The sequence below is a fragment of the Leopardus geoffroyi genome, chromosome C1, assembly GCF_018350155.1.
Source record: "Leopardus geoffroyi isolate Oge1 chromosome C1, O.geoffroyi_Oge1_pat1.0, whole genome shotgun sequence".
NCBI lineage: Eukaryota > Metazoa > Chordata > Mammalia > Carnivora > Felidae > Leopardus > Leopardus geoffroyi.
Window position 1 is genome coordinate 132,016,943 of NC_059328.1, and position 18,880 is coordinate 132,035,822.

At 33.2% G+C, this 18,880-nt stretch overlaps 1 protein-coding gene across 4 annotated transcripts in view; it reads right to left on the reverse strand.

Moving 5' to 3' along the window:
• Positions 1 to 18,880, reverse strand: part of LRP1B (LDL receptor related protein 1B) — a 1,910,230-nt gene that overhangs the window by 344,320 nt on the left and 1,547,030 nt on the right. For all 4 annotated transcript variants that reach the window (XM_045479681.1, XM_045479680.1, XM_045479683.1 and 1 more), the window contains exons 42-43: positions 18,378 to 18,567; positions 14,673 to 14,877 (exon numbers count right to left, since the gene is read on the reverse strand). In XM_045479681.1, the coding sequence (XP_045335637.1) occupies positions 14,673 to 14,877; positions 18,378 to 18,567 (395 nt within the window). The remainder of the gene's footprint in view (positions 1 to 14,672; positions 14,878 to 18,377; positions 18,568 to 18,880) is intronic.

Consider the following 18,880-nt stretch of genomic DNA (forward strand, 5'->3'; position numbering starts at 1 on the left):
CCCAAAAATAAATAAACGTTGAAAAAAAAAAAAATTAAAAAAAAAAAAAAATTAAAAAAAAAAAAAAAAAAAAAAAGTTGAGCGTCCAACTTTGGCTCAGGTCATGATCTCACAGTTCGTGAGTTCCAGCCCTGCATCAGGCTCTGTGCCAACAGCTCAGAGCCTGGAGTCTGCTTTGGATTCTGTCTGTCTGTCTCTCTCTCTCTCTCTCTCTCTCTGCCCCTCCCCTGCTCATGCTCTGTCTCTCTCTCTCTCAAAAATAAATATTAAAATTTTTTTAATTAAAAAAAGATAGGTATAATGCAACATTTCATTTTAGAATAGGAATGGGAATGTTACAGAACATTTTTTTTAATTAAAAAAAAGGTTATTGGCTCTCATAGAGAGTTGGAAACTATACTAATTAGCATTAGATACAATACACAGAAACATTAGAAAATAATGTAGTTTTTTTGGGCCTTGGTTTCCAAATCTACAGATTGTTCCAGTTAATGGTGGAAAATTTTTCACTTCACTAAAACTTTTAGTGACTGCTAAAGCTGATGTTGATTTTAAACCAAAAATTAAATTTTTTTAAATCCAAATATTTTACATCTTTTAAAAATTAAAATCACAATGCCTGTTCTTTAGTGACAGGATTTTGACTTGACTAAGTAATTCAAACTTGTGAGAAAATTCACTTTTCTAGGCATTAAAACTATTCTATAATTTTCAGAGTCCAGACTTCTGTAGATTTCATAGTATCATTAAAATGATATTATCAAAAGAGTAGATATCATAGACATAAATAAAGATTTGATAGAAAGATATACAGGAAGGAAGGAAGGAAAGAAGAAAGGATGATAAATGTCTTTATTCACTTATGGAATGAAATAATTGATTTAATAAGTAGAAAAATATTTGGTGCTATAAAAAAGTAAAATATCTAATATACTTGTGATTGATATTACCTATAATTGACTAGTGTTTTTTTAAACTTGTTTTCCTATTTTTAGTCAAAAGAGTTGATATCACCAGAATATATTTGTTTAGTAGGAAGATTATCCCATATCCTTCTCATTCTAAAGATGTATCTTAGGACTTAGTATTTTTGCTTTGGAATATACTCTGAAAAAAAACTTTGGACAAAGTTTCTCAAAGAATGTCAAAAATAAGAAACATCAGAATTGCAATTTCTAGGAACATGAACAGCATTTCTTTTGGAAAGGTTTGTGCCACTCAGGTAGCTGATGCCTTCCAAGAAATGATTAACACTTACAGGATTACTGGAGGGAGAAAGGCTATAATCACCTCGTCTTAGCCCCTGTTAATGTTAGTTATTGTTTCAGCTACTGGAACAACAAAAATGACAGATACAGAACAGAAATAAAACTGAAACGGAATGAAATTATTACCCATTTTTTCATTTTTTTAAATTTTTGTCCTAATAACTGTATCAGCCAGGAATATTAAATTGTATACTGTTAAACAGAGAATGCCTTCCTCAATAAATATGTAGGTAGAATCCCATGCAAGTTAATGTGGTATTTAAATTTAGAAAAACCTGGGGCACCTAGGTGGCTCAGTCAGGTGAGCATGTGACTTTAGCTCAGGTCATGATCTCACTGTTTATGAGTTTGAGCCCCGCGTCAGGCTCTGTGCTGACAGCTCAGAGTCTGAAGACTGCTTCAGATTCTGTGTCTCCCTCTCTCTCTCCCCCTCACTACCTCTCTCTCTCTCTCTCTCTCTCTGTCTCAAAAATAAATATTAAAAAAAATTTAAGTTACAAAAACTCAACAAATTATTATATTTATATCAGTACAAGTCAGACTTAAACCATGTATGCTTCCATTTTATCATGACCTCACTCTAGGGTAAAATAGAATATTAAAACCTAACTAAGAGTTTGGCAAGAAATTAAACTTATGGATGAATTTTTTAAAGTAAATATTAGTAGATAATTAAATTTCAAAAGTTAAATTTATTTTTAAAAACAGACCTTTTTTTACTGATTTTTTCTAATTTTTGAAAAGATTTTTTCCCCTGATCTACTGATTAGTTATGGATTACATAATTTTCCCTTGATGAACTAAATGATTTGTAAGTCATACACCAGTATTTTTCAAATTTCTACAATGCTTAAGCCCGTAGTACACAATCTTTAAAAAATAGTTTTCTTGGGGTGCCTGGGTGGCTTAGTTGGTTAAGTGTCTGACTCTTGATCTCAGCTCAGGTCTTGATCTCAGGGTCGTGAGTTCAAGTCCCATGTTGGTTGGACTCCACGCTAGGCATGAAGCCTACTTCAAAAACAGAAAACAAAACACTCTGCTATTTTCCTCATTGAAGATTTACAATGTGCATGAGAATATTAAAAGCTTTAAGATACAATGCAGTAAATAACAGTTTCCCTGGGGACATTTGATCTCTCTCTCTCTCTCTCTCTCTCTATCTCTCTCTCTCTGTCTCTCCCTCTCTCATTCCACCTGCATTTCTTTGCTGTCATTTGTTTCACCCAAAACTAAACAAACAAACAAACAAAAAAAAAACCCACACAATTATGCAAAGGAAATGTTCTTTTCTGCAATTATTATTTCTCTGGCCACTCCTTGATTTTGCCTTGTCTCTACATTTTTGACTTTACAGGTTGAAATGTTTCATGTCTCTACTTGATATTTCATGGTCAGAATCTTAAGTCTTTCAAAGAAGTTTTAAACCTTCATAACTTTACTTTCTACTTCCTAAATGTCATTCCTTTTAATCCCATGGTTTTCCCTATCATACATTTCTGCAGTGCCTTTTACAATACATGCCAAAATATAAAAAATAAAATTCATTACGTTGGTTTGCTGAACTGTTTTAAAAAACTATATACAAATTCAAAAGATATATATCAATCACATTAGTATGGTTGCCCAAGGATAGCAAAATAGGAGTGAGGAATGAATAGGAAACACACACACACACACACACACACACACACACACACACACAGAAGGAACAAGCACAGATGCTCAATTGAAGTCTAATGAATGATCTCAACTGGCTACATAGGAATTATTCAGATATGGAGAACTTAGCTTCTATGAGAATCTAAGAAGAAATCTTCTCTAAAAGGTATCCTTTGATTTCTAAGGCTTCAACTAAAAGGCACAGGCACAATTCAAATTAACAATTGATACTGGTCAAACATTTCTACATATAAGTTAGTTAAAAGATATAACTGAGAAAAACCAAAAGTCCTAAATGGATAGGGTATCAGAAAAACTGTTCTGTTTATTCAACAGTAATCATATAACAAGATAGTTTCTAGTGTTGTAAGACTTCTATAGCATTAGGCTATATATTCCTAGAATATTTTTTCAGAGTAAATATGATTCTTTTCTTCAAGGGAAATATCTTGCTATTAAATTTTTAAACTTAAGCCAGGTTGCATCTTTGACCTTTTCTAAAGACAACAAGAGATGACCTAGCTCCCCACTTATACTCTTAGTCTTATAGTTCTACGGCTATATTAGAAACAGATTACAAAAACAGCTAATTAATCATTAAAATAGGCAATTAAAGGTATAATAGATATCCAGAAATTTAAGACAATTTATAAAATGGCATTCAGGAATAAATAGCTCATATTATGGTTACAAAATAATAATTAAAACATAAGAGACAGTGGATACTGTAAAGTATACAATTTAATGATAATTCCATGTCACTGACCACAAACACTATGGCATAGCAACGACAAGATCCTGATAACTGGCAAAAGAATGAGGTAACTTTGGACCCATACTTATGCCTTTATCCGATGAACATGGTAAAGTAATAGAACATAAAGACTGAAGGTAATGAAAATTGAGTTTTTATGTGTTATTTATTGGAGGATGGGTTACATACACCCAGGAAAACAAAAATTTTTCAGTGTTTTCTTTGCATTTCAAATTATCACGGTCAGGTCATCATGGAGGGCCATTTAACCAAGCAATTTTCTTAGATAATACCATTATTAAAGTAAACAAAGACATAGAAAATTCTGCCTTTTTTGGTAAAGACTAACTCTAGCCCTAAATCCATGTGACATCTATAGAAAGGTCAGATCCTAACTGTTTCCTTAACTGCATGGAGACTTGAATTATATCTCGTGTATGCAAAAGTATTGTACAAAGTAAATTAACTTAACCGAAGTGGTAATGTCTATCTTGAAAATGACAATTTTAACTAAGAATTTCACTAAGTATTTGAAGTATTTTTCAGAGGAAAAAAAAAAGAAAGAAAGAAAAACTGATTGGTTCAGGTTTATTTCAGAAGCCTAAATTGAGACCTAAAAACAGAATTCATGAATAAATTTTGCCTTAAAAAGGAAAAAAAAATGCTTAAAACTAAAATAAGTTGTCTCATCAAGTACCTTCAGTGAAATCAAAAATGAAAATGTTCAAAGGTGTGCTTAGAGAATCATCTGGCAGAAATGGTGAGGTGGGGAGTGTTCATTATTAGGTATAAAAACAAGTAACAGTTAAAATCAACACAAATAATGTTTTCTAATTTTGTGAAAATTAGAAGTCACTGTGAATTTAAATATGTAGAAAAGATGAGCCATGTCCTTAAATCTAGTTAAGTGGATAAAATATATGTTTATTCAAAGATGGCTAACAATACCAAAATAAATATTTACATTTCAATTATAATTCTTAATATCGAGGTCAAATCTTATATTCAAAACAGAATTGCAATTATTAATTTACCTCCCACCTTTTCTTATTCTGAAGACCTTAAATTCATACACAGAGGATTATTTAAAAAAAGAAAAAAAAAACTAGTTTTCTTTTTCTATAAAAGAGGACTTTAGGAACAGTGTCATGAGTTAAGTGCTAGTATCTACATTTGCCTTGGAACAGTCTTGAAAACATACAAACAAATAAATCAAACAAACAAACAAACAACAATCCACCCACAAGCCAGTATGCACAGAGATCAGTCTTCTTCCACTTACTACATTAAAATAAAACATTGTTCAGCTTATCTTCAAGTAAGAAATCTGTGACATAGGTAGCCTGGAAAAATCATTATCTTGAAAAATAATCACTGTGTCTTTAAGGAGGGATTATGGGGGAGAAATATTAGTTGGCACTTTTATGGCTTTCAGAAGGAAGTAGGGGAAGGGACACTTTTATAAATAGCTATTAAGTATTTTTTTCATTGGCCTGAAATTTTGAGGTTCCTTATTATAATAATTTTAATGAAACTAAGATAAATGCAATAATGGAAAATTTGGAATCATCTAAGTCCTGTTTCCACTGCATTTGCACTGAAACAGAGAGAGAGATGGCCAAGACAGCACACCCACTCCCTCTAAAGTGGTTCCTACACCACTGCATTTACTGAGTGGCCTCAGCTGAATGATGACACCCCAATGCAACTCCCATGCTCCTGCACCTAGCGGGCAGCATTGCCTAAGACCAGCACACCCTCAAAGCAGCTCCCCCTCGCGGCATCCTGCAGGTGGCCTCAGCCTGGACTGGTGCTACCCCCAAAATGGCTCCTACTCCAGGGTGTGAGAGACAACCACAAGTGTGCCCACAGCAGTCTCAACTCAGCCACAAGAAAATGGCACACAGGGGTAACCAATGGAGCACCTGATTCCAGTGACCAGAGGGGAATGTTCTTCTGGGCTCCATAGGATACCTTCCACATAAAGCCACTACTTTCAACACTAGGAGATATAGTTGATCTACCCAATATATAGAAATAAACACAGAGAGTCAGGCAAAATGAGGAGACAGAGGAATATATTCTAATTAAAGAAAAAGAGGAAACCTCAGAGGAAAAAACAAAACAAACCAAAACAGAAACTAAACTGAATTGAGAAAAGCAATCTATCTAATAAAGAGTTCAAAGTAATGGTCATAAAGACACTCACAGAACTCAGAAGAAAGGATGAAAACGATGAGAACTTTAAGAAAGAGACAGAGAGTATACTTTTAGAAATCAGAACTGAAGAATATAATACAAACATTTAAGAATTAATAGCTAAAACTTCCCTAATCTAGGAAAGGAAACAGACTTCTAGGTTCAGGAATCAGAGAGCTCCAAACCAAATGAACCCAAAGAAGTCTACACCAAGACATGTTATAATTAAAATATCAAAATTTAAAAATGGAGAATCTTAAAAGCAATATGACAAAGATAACTAGTTACATACAAGGTAACCCTAAGACAATCAGTGAATTTTTCAGCAAAAAATGTGTAGGCTGGAAGGGAGTAGCCCAATATATTCCAAGTGCTGGAGAAACAAAACAAAAACAAAAACAAAAAACCTTACAACCAAAAATACTCTACCTGGCAAGATTTTAATTCAGAATTGAAGGAGAGATAAAGAGTTTCTCAGACAAAGTCAAGGTAGCTCATCACAACTAAATCGGCCTTACAAAAAATGTGAAAGGGACCTCTTATTTTTTAATGTTTATTGATTTATTTTGAGAGAGAGTGGGGCAGAGAGAGAATCCCAAGCAAGTTCCATGCTGTCAGCACAAAGCCAAACCGAGGGCTTGATCTCATGAACCATGAGATCATGACCTAAGACGAAATCAAGAATTGGATGCTTAACTGACTGAGCCACTCAGGCAGCCGACAGAGGGACTTCTTTAAAAAGAAGAGGCCATAACTAGACATAAGAAAATTATAAAAGAAAAAAAACTCTTAGTAAAGTTAATATATAATAAAGGTAGTAGATCAACCACTTATAAAGCTAGTATGAAGGGTAAATGACAAAAGGAATAAAATCAACGATAGGTACAGCAATTAGTTAAAGAATACACAGGGGCACCTGGGTGGTTCAGTTGGTTGAGCATCTGACTTTGGCTCAGGTCATGAGATCTCACAGTTCACGAGTTTGAGCCCCACACTGGGCTCGCTGCTGTCAATGCAGAGCCTGCTTCAGATCCTCTGTCTATTTCTCTCTCTGCTCCTCTTTATTTCTCAAAAATAATATTAAAAAAATACTCAAAATTTAAAGATGTAAAGTATGACCTCAAAACTATAAAACATGGTTAGATAGTAATAACAGTATTTTAGAATGTGTTTTGTATTTTTTAATTTTATTTAAAAATTTTTAAGTTTATTTATTTGAGAGTGAGATAGAGAGAGCAGGCAAAGGAGGGGCAGAGAGAAATGGAGAGAGAATCCCAAGCAAGCTCCATGCTGTCAGTGTGGAGCCTGATATGGGGCTTGAACCCACAAACCTCAGGATCATGACCTGAGCCAAAACCAAATGTCAAATACTTAACTGACTGAGTCACCCAGCTGCCCCTTTTTATTTTAGAGAAAGAGAGCATGAGTGAGTTGGGGAGAGGGGCAGAGAGAGAGAGAAATGATCTTTTTTTTTTTTTGTCTTTTTTGAAAGGTTATTAATTTATTTTGAGAGACAGAAAAAGAGAGAGAGAGGTCACAAACATTGGAGGGGCAGAAAGAAAAGGAGAGAGAGAATCCCAAGCAGGTTCTGTGCTGTCAGTGAAGAGCCCTACATGGGGCTGGAACTCATCATAAACCATGAGATTATGACCTAAGCTGAAATCAAGAGTCAGATGCTTAATCGACTGAGCCATCCAGGCATCCCAAGAGAGAGAGAATCTTAAGCAGGCTCCACACCCATCACAGAGCCTGATGTGGGGCTCAATCCCACAACCTAGTGATCTTGACCTGAGCCAAAATCAAGAGTCAGACACCCAACTGACTGAGCCACCCAGGCACCCTTAGAATATGTTTGATCTTAAGGGACCCTCAACTTAAAGTAGACTTATTATATGTAATATATACTTCTGTATATTACATATATATTATATATTACATATATGTAATATACACACGTATAATATATATGAAATATATATGTATATAATACATATGATATATATATATAATAGTGTAATATATATGAACACCAATGTAACCACAAATGAAAACCTATATAATTATACAAAAAATAAACAGTAAGTAATCTAAACATGACACTAAAGAACATCAATCATAAGGGAAGAAAGCAAGAGAAGAAGAAAAGGACACGAACTACAAAAAACAGAAAACAATTAACGAAATGGCAATTGCATACCTATCAATAATTACTATAATTACTACAAATGTAAATGTACTAAATGTGTCAATCAAAAGACATAGGATGGGTGGCATTGGTGGTACAATGTTGAGCATACTACCTTCCAAAAGACATAGGTGAATAGATTAAAAAAGAAAAGTTCCATGTCTATGTTGTCTACAAGACAGTCACTTCAGACCTACAGACATACAGGATGAAAGTAAAGGGATGGAAAGAGATATCTCCATGCAAATGGAAGCAAAAAGAAATGTGGGTAACAATACTTATAGCAGACAAAAACAGACTTTAAAACAAACTATAACAAGAAACAAAGAGGACATGACATAATGATAAAGGGATCAATCCCCCAAGAGAATATACCGATTGTAAATATCTATTCACCTAACACTGGAGTAACTAAAAATTTAAAGTAAATATTAACAGACATAAAGGGAGAAATTGACAGTAATACAGTCATAGTAGGAGATTTTAACACCCCAGATACATCTATGAATAGATTATCCAGACAGAAAATAAATAAGGAAACATTGGCCTTCAACTACATTAGACCAGATGGACTTCATAGATATATACAGAACATTCCATCCCCAAACTGCCAAATATATTGCTTTCAAGTGCACATGAAACATTCTCCAGGATAGGTCACATGTTAGGCTACAAAACCAGTCTCAAGAAGTTTAAGAAGTTTTTCCTTACCACAATGGTAGGAAACTGGAAATCAGTTACAAGAGAAGAAGTAAAATTTCACAAAAATGTACAGATTGAACAACGCTACTAAGCAATGAGTCAATGAAGAAATTAAAGAGGAAATAAAAAAATACATGGGGACAAGTGAAAATGGACACAAAATACTCTAAAATCTATGGGACTCTGCAAAAAAAAAAAAAAGTTCTAAGAGGGAAGTTTAGAAGCGATGCAGTCCTACCTCGAGAAACAAGAAAACTTCAAATAAACACCTAATCTTATATATATATATATATAGGAACCAGAAAAGAACAAACAAAGCCCCAAATTAGTAAAAGGAAGATAATAATAAACATCAGAGCAGAAATAAATGACATAAAGACAAAAAAAAATAGAAAAGATCAATACAACTAAAATAAAGTTCTTTAAAAGGCTAAACAAAATTGAGGCATCTGGGTGACTCAGCAGGTTAAGCAACTGACTTTGGCTCAGGTCACGATCTCACTGCTCATGAGTTGGAGCTCTGCGTCAGGCTCTGTGTTGACAGCTCAGGGCCTGGAGCCTGCTTCGGATTCTGTGTCTCCCTCTCTCTCTGCCCCTCCCCTGCTCACGCTGCCTCTCTCTCTCTCTCTCAAAAAGAAATAAGCATTAAAAAAAATAAGGAAGAAAAAGACTAAACAAAATTCATAATCTTTTGCCAAATTCATCAAGAAAAAAAAGAGGAGCTAAATACATAAAATTTGAAATCAAAGAGTCCAAGTTACAACTAACAACACAGAAATACAAAGGATTATAAGAGACTACTAAGAATAATTGTATGCCAAAAAATTGGACAACCTAGAAGAAAAAGGATAAATTCCTAGAAATGTACAATCTTCTAAGACTGAATCAGAAAAAAAAAAATAGAAAAAATGTGAACAGAAGGATTACTAGCAATGAAACTGAATGAGTAATCAAAAACCTCCCAAAAAACATTTTACTAAACATATGAAGAACAGTTAATACCTATTCTCAAACTATTCCAAAAAGTTAAAGAGGAAGGGATGCTTCCAAATTTATTCTACGAGGGCAGCATTATTCTGATACCAAAACCAGACAAAGGCACTGCAAAAAAAAAAAAAAAAAAAAAAGAGAAAATTACAGCCCAATATCCTTCATAAACATACATGTCAAAATTCTCAACAAAATATTGAATTCAAATAAAAAGGGCAAGAGGACATGAATAGACAGACATGTTTTCAAAGAATATACAGATGTATGCCAAAACATACATGAAAAGATGCTCAACATCACTAATCATCAGGGAAATACAAATCAAAACCAGAATAAAATATTAGCTCATTCCTGCCAGAATGGCTAGTATCAAAAGCAAACAAACAAACAAACAAACAAAGAAGAAATATTAAGTGTTAGCAAGGATGTGGAGAAATGGAAATGGTCATGTGCTGATGGTGATGCAGCCAGTATGGAAATGAATATGGAGGTTCCTCAGAAAATTAAAAATAAAAATCCATATAATTCAGCAATTCCATTTCTGGGTATTTATCCAAAGAAAACAAAAACACTAATTTGAAAAGATATAGGCACCCATATGTTCATTGCAGTATTATTTACAATTGCCAAGATGTGTAAGCAACATAAGTGTCCATTGATAGATCAGTGCATAAAGAATATGTGATATATATAAATATAAACATAAAAATAAATGTAAATAATATAAATATGTGGTGGCAGTGAGAATATTTAAAATCTCTTTCAGCAGCTTCATACATAACAATACAGTATTGTTAAATACAGCCAGCTAGAAAGTATAACTTTCTGAATATAACTCAGCCATAAAAAAGAACAATCTTGTGCCTGTTGTGAAAACATAGATGGACCTAGAGGGCATTATGCTACATGAAATAAGTCAGAGAAAGTCAAATACTGTATGCTCCCATTTACATGTGGAACCTAAAGAACAAATCATCAAACAAAACAAAAATAGACTCACAGAATAGACAAAATCTTTAAAAGAGTTAATAAATAGTCTCTAGATTAAATTTTGAAAACAACATTAGAGGATTTAAAAAATCTATTGTTCATTGTATTACCAAAACATTACATTTATCTTAAATTAGGTAGAAATCAATGACAATAAAGATAAGGACATCTAGATGGCTATAAGAATGTAATAAATTTTGAAATATTTTCTCAGTTTTTGGATCAGATAGTTTTTTTTTGATGATGATGATAAAGCTACTTTATGGAAGAAGTAGAGGAAAAGTATATGTAATTCTTTGTTATTTGAGACAAAATTGGTTGGTGTCCTATGCAGGAATAAAACCATAACCGTTAAACTAATGCTCTCTTGCCAACACTTAACATCTCTACAGGAAAGAAACCTTTTTTCCCCAATTTTATTGAAATATAATTAACATATAATATTGTGTAAGTTTAAAGTACAAGATGATGATCTGATATTGTATATGTTGCAAAATGATTACCACAATGAGTTTAGTGAATACATCAATCACCTCATATAGTTAGAATTTGTGTATGTGTGTGATGGTGGTGAGAATATTTAAAATCTCTTTCAGCAACTCCAAATATACAATACAATATTCTTAACTCTAGCCAGCCAGAAAGTATACTGGTTTATACAGGGATACAGAGTGGAGAGTTGAAACTTTAACTAGGTATATATATATTTTTTTAATGTCAAAAGAAATCCTTTAAGTTATATTAGAGATCTGATGACTGAACCCCTTAGAGTAACTATAATTACCATACATAAGAATATACTATGGGGATAAAAGCAAAGAGGTATATAAAAAAAATAAATTGAAGTGGATAAAGCATTACTATAAGCACTATGGAAGCATTTTCTGTATCAGGACATAGGAGAAAATAATACCACATCCAGGCAATTATTTTCCTGTTTTCCTATTTTTTTGAAATGCATTATCGAATAAGTTCATTTAGAGTTTCTTTGGTGTATTCTGAGGGATATACTTTTTGTATTTTATCCTCATAATAACCCTGAAAGTTAGGTAGAGTTAGTTTTGTATATTGGAAAACTAAAATTTATGAAGATTAATGATTTGCTTGAGGTCACATGGCCTTTATTTTTATTTTTTTTTTACTGATAGCAAATTTTCATCTACTAGCTACTATTTTATTTTGTTAAAAAAATGTATTTAATTTATTTAAGCTAAGAAGAAAAGAAATACAATTTACCCATTTCTCCCATCTCCACCTCTTGTAACCACCAATCTGTTCTCTGTATCTGTGAGCATGTTTTTTAAATACATTTTTTATTGTGGATATTAATTTTGTTAATAACTAATATATGTGTACAAGGGAAGAAGGAACATGGTTGCAGAAAATGGGGTAGAAAAACCCAGAGGATATCTTCCAAACCAAGGCATGAGGCAAAGGCCCTAGGGATAAAAAACATTATCTTGATACAGAACAGCTGAACATGATGAGCACTGAAGAAATCTGTGGAAGTAAAGAATATTCTAAGGTGAAAAACCTCACGCAGGACAGCAGGCAACATAAGCATGGCCACTCATAAGTATGGCCACTAAAGCTGTGCTTACACAAATAACATAGCAATGTTGTCCCTCTCCAGAACTCAACTACCCTCACAAACTAAATAAGTAGGCTGCTGCTGCTGCTGCTGCTTTCGCTCCTTTTTTTTTTTTTTTTTTTTTTTTTTTGTAGGCTGCTTCTTAAAGTCACTGAACAATACACAATATCCTCTGGTGTGAATATGTAAAAATATGACTTCTATGAGGTTGTTTTGTTAGTTTGTTTTTTATGATTCCACATGTAAGAGAGGTCATAAAATGTTTGTCTTTTTCTGACTTATTTCACTTAGCAGAAGGCCCTCAAGTTCCATCCACACTGTTGCAAGTGGCAAATATCACTCTTTTTGATGGCTGAATAATATTCCATTGTACAAATATACCGTATTTCTTTATTCATTTGCCTACGGATGGACGCTTGGGTTGCTACCACATCTTGCCTTTTGCAAATAATGCTGCAATCAACATAGGGGTCCATATACCTTTTCAAATTTGTATTTTTGTTTTGTTGGTTTAAATACTCAGAATTGCTCGATTATGTGGTATTTCTATTTTTAATTTTTTGAGGAACCTCCAGACCATTTTCCATAGTGGCTGCACCAATTTACATTTTCAACATCAGTACATAGTGTTCTTCTTTCTCTACATCCTCTCCAACACTTATTTCTTGTCCTTTTGTCACGAGCCATTCTAACAGGTAAGAGGTAATATCTCATTGTGGTTTTGATTTGCATTTTCCTGATGATTAATAATGTTGAGCATCTTTTCATATGTTTGTTGTCCATCTGTATATCTTTTTGGGAAAAATGTTTATTCCATTCTTCTGCCCATTTTTCTTAATCAGATTGTTTGTATTTTTGCTATTGAGTTGTGTGAGTTTTTCTTATTTTGGATATTATCCCACATGGATTTTAATGGGAAAAGATAGATCAAGAATTTGATTACAGCTATTGCCTTTACACAAATTGAACTCATCAGGTCTTAGCTCATTATTCTCATTTTCCTTAAGCACTCAACTGTCCTACATCAGTACTATGCAAAGTACTCACTCCACAATTACATGAGGTACCTGTACTAGAATGTAAGTCAATATATTTCTTCTTTATTCAAGAAACTCTCTATCACTCTCTGTTTCTGCCTCTCTCTCTCTCACACACATAGACATAAACATATCTATAGCTACATATATCAATACATATGCATTTATGTGTATATATAATTAGCTGCACAGGGAAATTTTTCTGTATCTATAAATATTAATATATAATGCATATTTATACACATACATGATATACAGGCATATATGGATATATCTTTATAGGTATACCTTCGATTAAATTAAACTGTACGCTTAATGATAGAGATTAGGGATTAACAAACTATGGCATGCTAGCTGATTGCTTGTTTGTGTAAATCAAGTTTTACTGAAATACTGTCACACCCATTCATTTACATATTCCCTACATCTGCTTTTAGTACTTTGAGGCGTTATAGTTGTGTAGAGACAATATGGCACACAAAGCTTAAAATATTTACTATGTGGCCCTTTAGGAAATGCAATGGAGGAGTAAAGAGCCTCAGGATCATTTTGTCCTTCAGGCATGCACCAGGCTGGGGCTGAACAGGTAAAGGTTTCTCCAGCCGTATTACCACCAAGATCTCAACTTCCTGAGCCCTGAGCATTCCCAGTTTCCAAAGACTACTTCCAAAGACTACTTCCAAAGACTACTAGGGTAAGTGGGGAAAACTAGACTCTGACTATTCTATGGGCCCTAAATACCTGCTGTAAAGGCTCTACAGGGGCAGCATAAAGACTGTTCCATTAACATTATTTGGAACTCAGAGGAAAGAGAGAACATGCATGACTATGAAAGGATTCCCATTCTTCTCTCTTCAAAACTTTTTGGGTTGCTTTATGGACCCAAACACAGAAAGAGGATTATTTTCTTCTTTTCCAATGTTCTTTTATCCTAGGGCAGCAAACCAATTTCATTTCACATTAAAAAACAAAACAAAACAAAAAAACTAATAATAAAGCTTATGCAATCATTCTAACAATTCCATTTCAACTAATAATTAGGAAAAACTCAGTTATTGTTTCTCTAGAATAAAGTTTGTAAGAGTTAGACTGTCTCTATGGTAGCAAATGCACTTGAACAAATTTTTCAAAGTATTATCCACAGTCTTCTTTTTCATTTTATATTCAATTTGATTAGTTCACACAATTCCATATTTTGAAATCCCTTGGTATGCATATTTCAGACAAGCATAAAGCATATTTCTTTCAAATGTATAATTGCTTAAATCTATAATCAAGAAATTCTCAGTTAACTTACGTATCTCTGGGATCCATCATATTCACACCTTTCAATTTTTCCTAGGCTGCCATCTGAGAAATACAGCTTCTCTGCACGGTGGTCAATGGTGAGACCATTTGGAGTGAGTATGTCGGTACTGACCACCACTTGAGCATTTTTTCCCGTTAGGGTGGATCTCATGATACTTGGATGCTGTTCATTCCAGTTGGTCCAAAACATTAAGCTAATTAAAATAAAAATTGTGATAATATATTAAAACTTTCATTAACAATAGAGACATTAGGAACATGGTGATGTCAAGCTATTTAAAAAGAAGCAAAGAGATTTGTCTCAATTCTATGACCCTTAACAAAGTCTAAATAAAAGTGGAAATATATATTTATATATGCATATATGTTTTTCTCAGTTTCTTTAATTCAACTTTTATTTCAAAAATAAAACAGAGGCCAGAGAGCTTGAGTGATTAAGATTATAGGAACTGAATCAAGTTTTGGACTCAAATAGTTTTTTTTTTTTACCCAGAATTTAAGATTTTGTTTTAACCTGGAAACTATTTCTGAGAAATAATTATCTTGTACATTCTCTCAAATAACAATTAAATTGAGTCAGTTTGATGTACAGTAAGAATTTATTTAAATCACACACAAAACAGTTATCTTAAATTTTCTATGAATTGCAAATGTATTCTAAATTATTAATATCATGTTTCAGCAGATTGAGTAAATTGTTTTAGATATCATTCTTAACCTAACTATATTTCTTTTCTTTAATTGGTAAATATCAATATCTCTTTTCCTTCCTGGTTTGCTTTTAAATTTTGCATTCTCCTTTGTATATGCTTTAGAGAAATACAATTAATAAACTCCTATATTTCTTTAGTTTCTTTTTTTTTCTCTTGTCTCTTTGTCAATGTAATTTTTCTATAAATAACAGTATTGCTTTTGGAATTTCAGAGGTTATTCTCAACTCCCTAAAAATATTATCTATTACTTACAGATTTTATAGAATGATTTACATCAATGTCTGTCAATCTATTCTTTGAGGAAGCCTTTACAAGTCACTGTTAAGAGTAGAGAGTCTATAGAGTTCCAGTTTCTAATCCCTATTTTTACTGAAATAGTTTTTCTTTCTATTCTTCTACCTATAAGACTGTCCCTAAGAGTTTATTTGAAGACTGATTATTGCTGTTTAGAATGATAGGAAGGAAGGAAGGAAGGAAGGAAGGAAGGAAGGAAGGAAGGAAGGAAGGAAAGAAGGAAAGAAAGAAGGAAGGAAAGAAGGGGAAAGGAAGAACTGAAGAAAGGAGAAAGAGGGAGAGGTTGACAGGCAGCCCTCTTTAAATATCTGAAAAAAATATGTTTAATATATACTGACAGAGAAAAACTATTTAATATTTACAGTAAGATCATATATACTATTCCTATGTGTAATCATTTAAAGGTAATGAAGAATTATAGCCAACAAAATTTTCAATAGGTGGTTTTTGAATATTATGCAAATATTTACTACTGAACAATATTCAAATTCACAACAAAATCTTTCTACTTGCTAATTTAAAATATAACCCCTACCAATTAAGAAAAGCTGGGTCAACTATGCTCTTTGTAAAAATATTTCATAGCCTTTTCTTCTATCCTGTGGAGCATAAAAGTGTTCTAAGTGAGCAAGTATCAAAATTTTTTGTCATATGAGTGAGTAAATTTGACATTCCACTTTCTTAAATTATGCAGTTTTATCCACACACTGACTTTTAAAAGAATAAAAATAAAACATTACTTAAATAAAGCATTTATAATGTATGCATAAAGTATTAAATACATAAACAGTTTACCTGCAGTATTTTCCTAAATTATTGGCTTGAGAATTACAGAATTTCTGAGGTATTAGTGTTTCTTTAATTCAACTTTTATTTCAAAAATAAAACAGAGGCCAGAGAGCTTGAGTGATTAAGATTATAGGAACTGAATCAAGTTTTGGACTCAAATAGTTTTTTTTTTTTTACCCAGAATTTAAGATTTTGTTTTAAAATTTCTGTTAACTGACATTTTCAACAGTGATTTGAGAATGTCATTGATAGGCATAATGAGAAAATATTTTTATACTTGAAACTTTAGTTCTATGTAATTCTACAATTAAAACATCTTGGTGTGTTTAATTATAATTTACAGTTCACTATATGCAAGATGAAAGTGTAATTTTATCTTATGTAATAAATACTATGAAACTGATCACTTATAATATTATCAGTGATCTCTCTTATGTTTATTTCAAAATCGTCTAAGAGGGGCGCCTGGGTGGCGCAGTCGGTTAAGCGTCCGACTTCAGCCAGGTCACGATCTTGCGGTCCGTGAGTTCGAGCCCCGCGTCAGGATCTGGGCTGATGGCTCAGAGCCTGGAGCCTGTTTCCGATTCTGTGTCTCCCTCTCTCTCTGCCCCTCCCCCGTTCATGCTCTGTCTCTCTCTGTCCCAAAAATAAATAAACGTTGAAAAAAAAAAATTTTAAAAACAAAATCGTCTAAGAAATCCCTTTGATTAGCTGTAGAAAGTTAAAATTGTGCTAAGATTCTCCTGGTGAACCATCAGGATACATGCAGTCAATTCAAAACCAAACTGTATAGTGACAGGTCAATGCTGTAGCAGAGCTAGCTTTGCCCAGGCACCAGAAGGGCTGTACCCATCTGAACTGTCACTGGAGCTGTGTGAGGAATCAACTTGCAACCTTCAGAGTCTTCATTTCTGAGATGAAAGTTTCAAGTAAATTGTATAATCTCATCTTCTAGCTCTGTAAGTGTCTGGATTTAGTGATTCACACACTGAGTAGTTTATGCACTTCTTTCAAGTGGTCAGGGTCAGTGTTCATTTTTTTTTTTTTTACCACATCTAAAAAGAGCTCTTCTGTTTCTATTTAGTGACAGCCAAATTAGTCTGATCTTTATTTGTTTAATTTAAGAACAAAAGGACTTTCTAGTTGTTAACAAACGTTCTTAACATTTTAAGAAAGTAGAAATACATGGGTATCGTTTTTCTACATAACCCAAGCTTTGTTCTTCTTTGTTGTATAATTGCTTCCTTATGGCATCCCCCTGAAACATGAATTTCTTCTAATTTGCTTAGTTTTTATTCACTCTATATTATAGCCTGAGCATTTTCTCTTGTCATGAATTCTTCATAAGTATTACTATAAATGCCTACACAGTATAATATCAAACACATGTGGACAATTTAGTCTGTTGTCAAGTATCTACTGTTGAAAATATAGCTGCACACAAAGATTTTTTGTTGTTGTTTGTTTTCTCTGCATTTCGATTGGAGAGATCCCTAGTTACTGAAATTACTTAATTAAATTACACAAAAACCTTTTAGGTTTTAATACATGTGAATATTTTTTTTCACATTTATCATTTCAATCAGCTATGCATGGATGTATTCTTCATATATACTTTTCCCTCACAATATTGTCTCTATTTTTCCTTTCATCATTTAAATTTGCTTTTGCTCGAATTCTGATCGAGTTGATACCTGGCACTTCTCAAGTCCAGATTCTAATTATTCACATTTACGATACTCATATTACCAAAAAAAAAAAAAAAAAAAGCTTTATGAAGTGGGGAAAAGAACACTTCAAAGAAAACCTGTGTTTTTAAAGTTAATTCTTTTAAAAACTAACATCACTTCGATGATCTTTGACTTATAATGAAGAAATAACAATTCACTGTTTCTTACTTTTGGCATTCATCCAGGGCTAGCACATGTGGGTGGTCATCTTCTGACATGGCAATGACTGCTTCCCTGTCAAATGCTCCTGGCCGAGTCTGGTCCACTGTGTGTCTGGTGATGGATGAGGTAGTGGAGCTGGTCCAGTACAGTGTATCCCAGGCTCTGTGATAAGCAAGTCCTTCGACAGAACCTACGTCTGATGGGGGAAAGAAAAGAATAAATTTATGCTTTTACTGACAAGACATGGTTTTTGGACAGAAGAGGCATTTAAAATATACAGTAAAACCTTGCATTGTGAGTAACTTGTTCTGCTAGTGCACCACAAAACAGGCAAACATTTCTAACACATTCGAACTTGATAAACAAGTGATGCCTTGCAATACCAGTAGTACGTGATGCTGAAGGTCAGGTGATCCCAAGGGAGACAATGGTTTGTGAAATTCGCTTTGATATGTGAGTACTTTGGATTACAAGCATGTTTCTGGAACAAGTTATGCTTGCAAACCAAG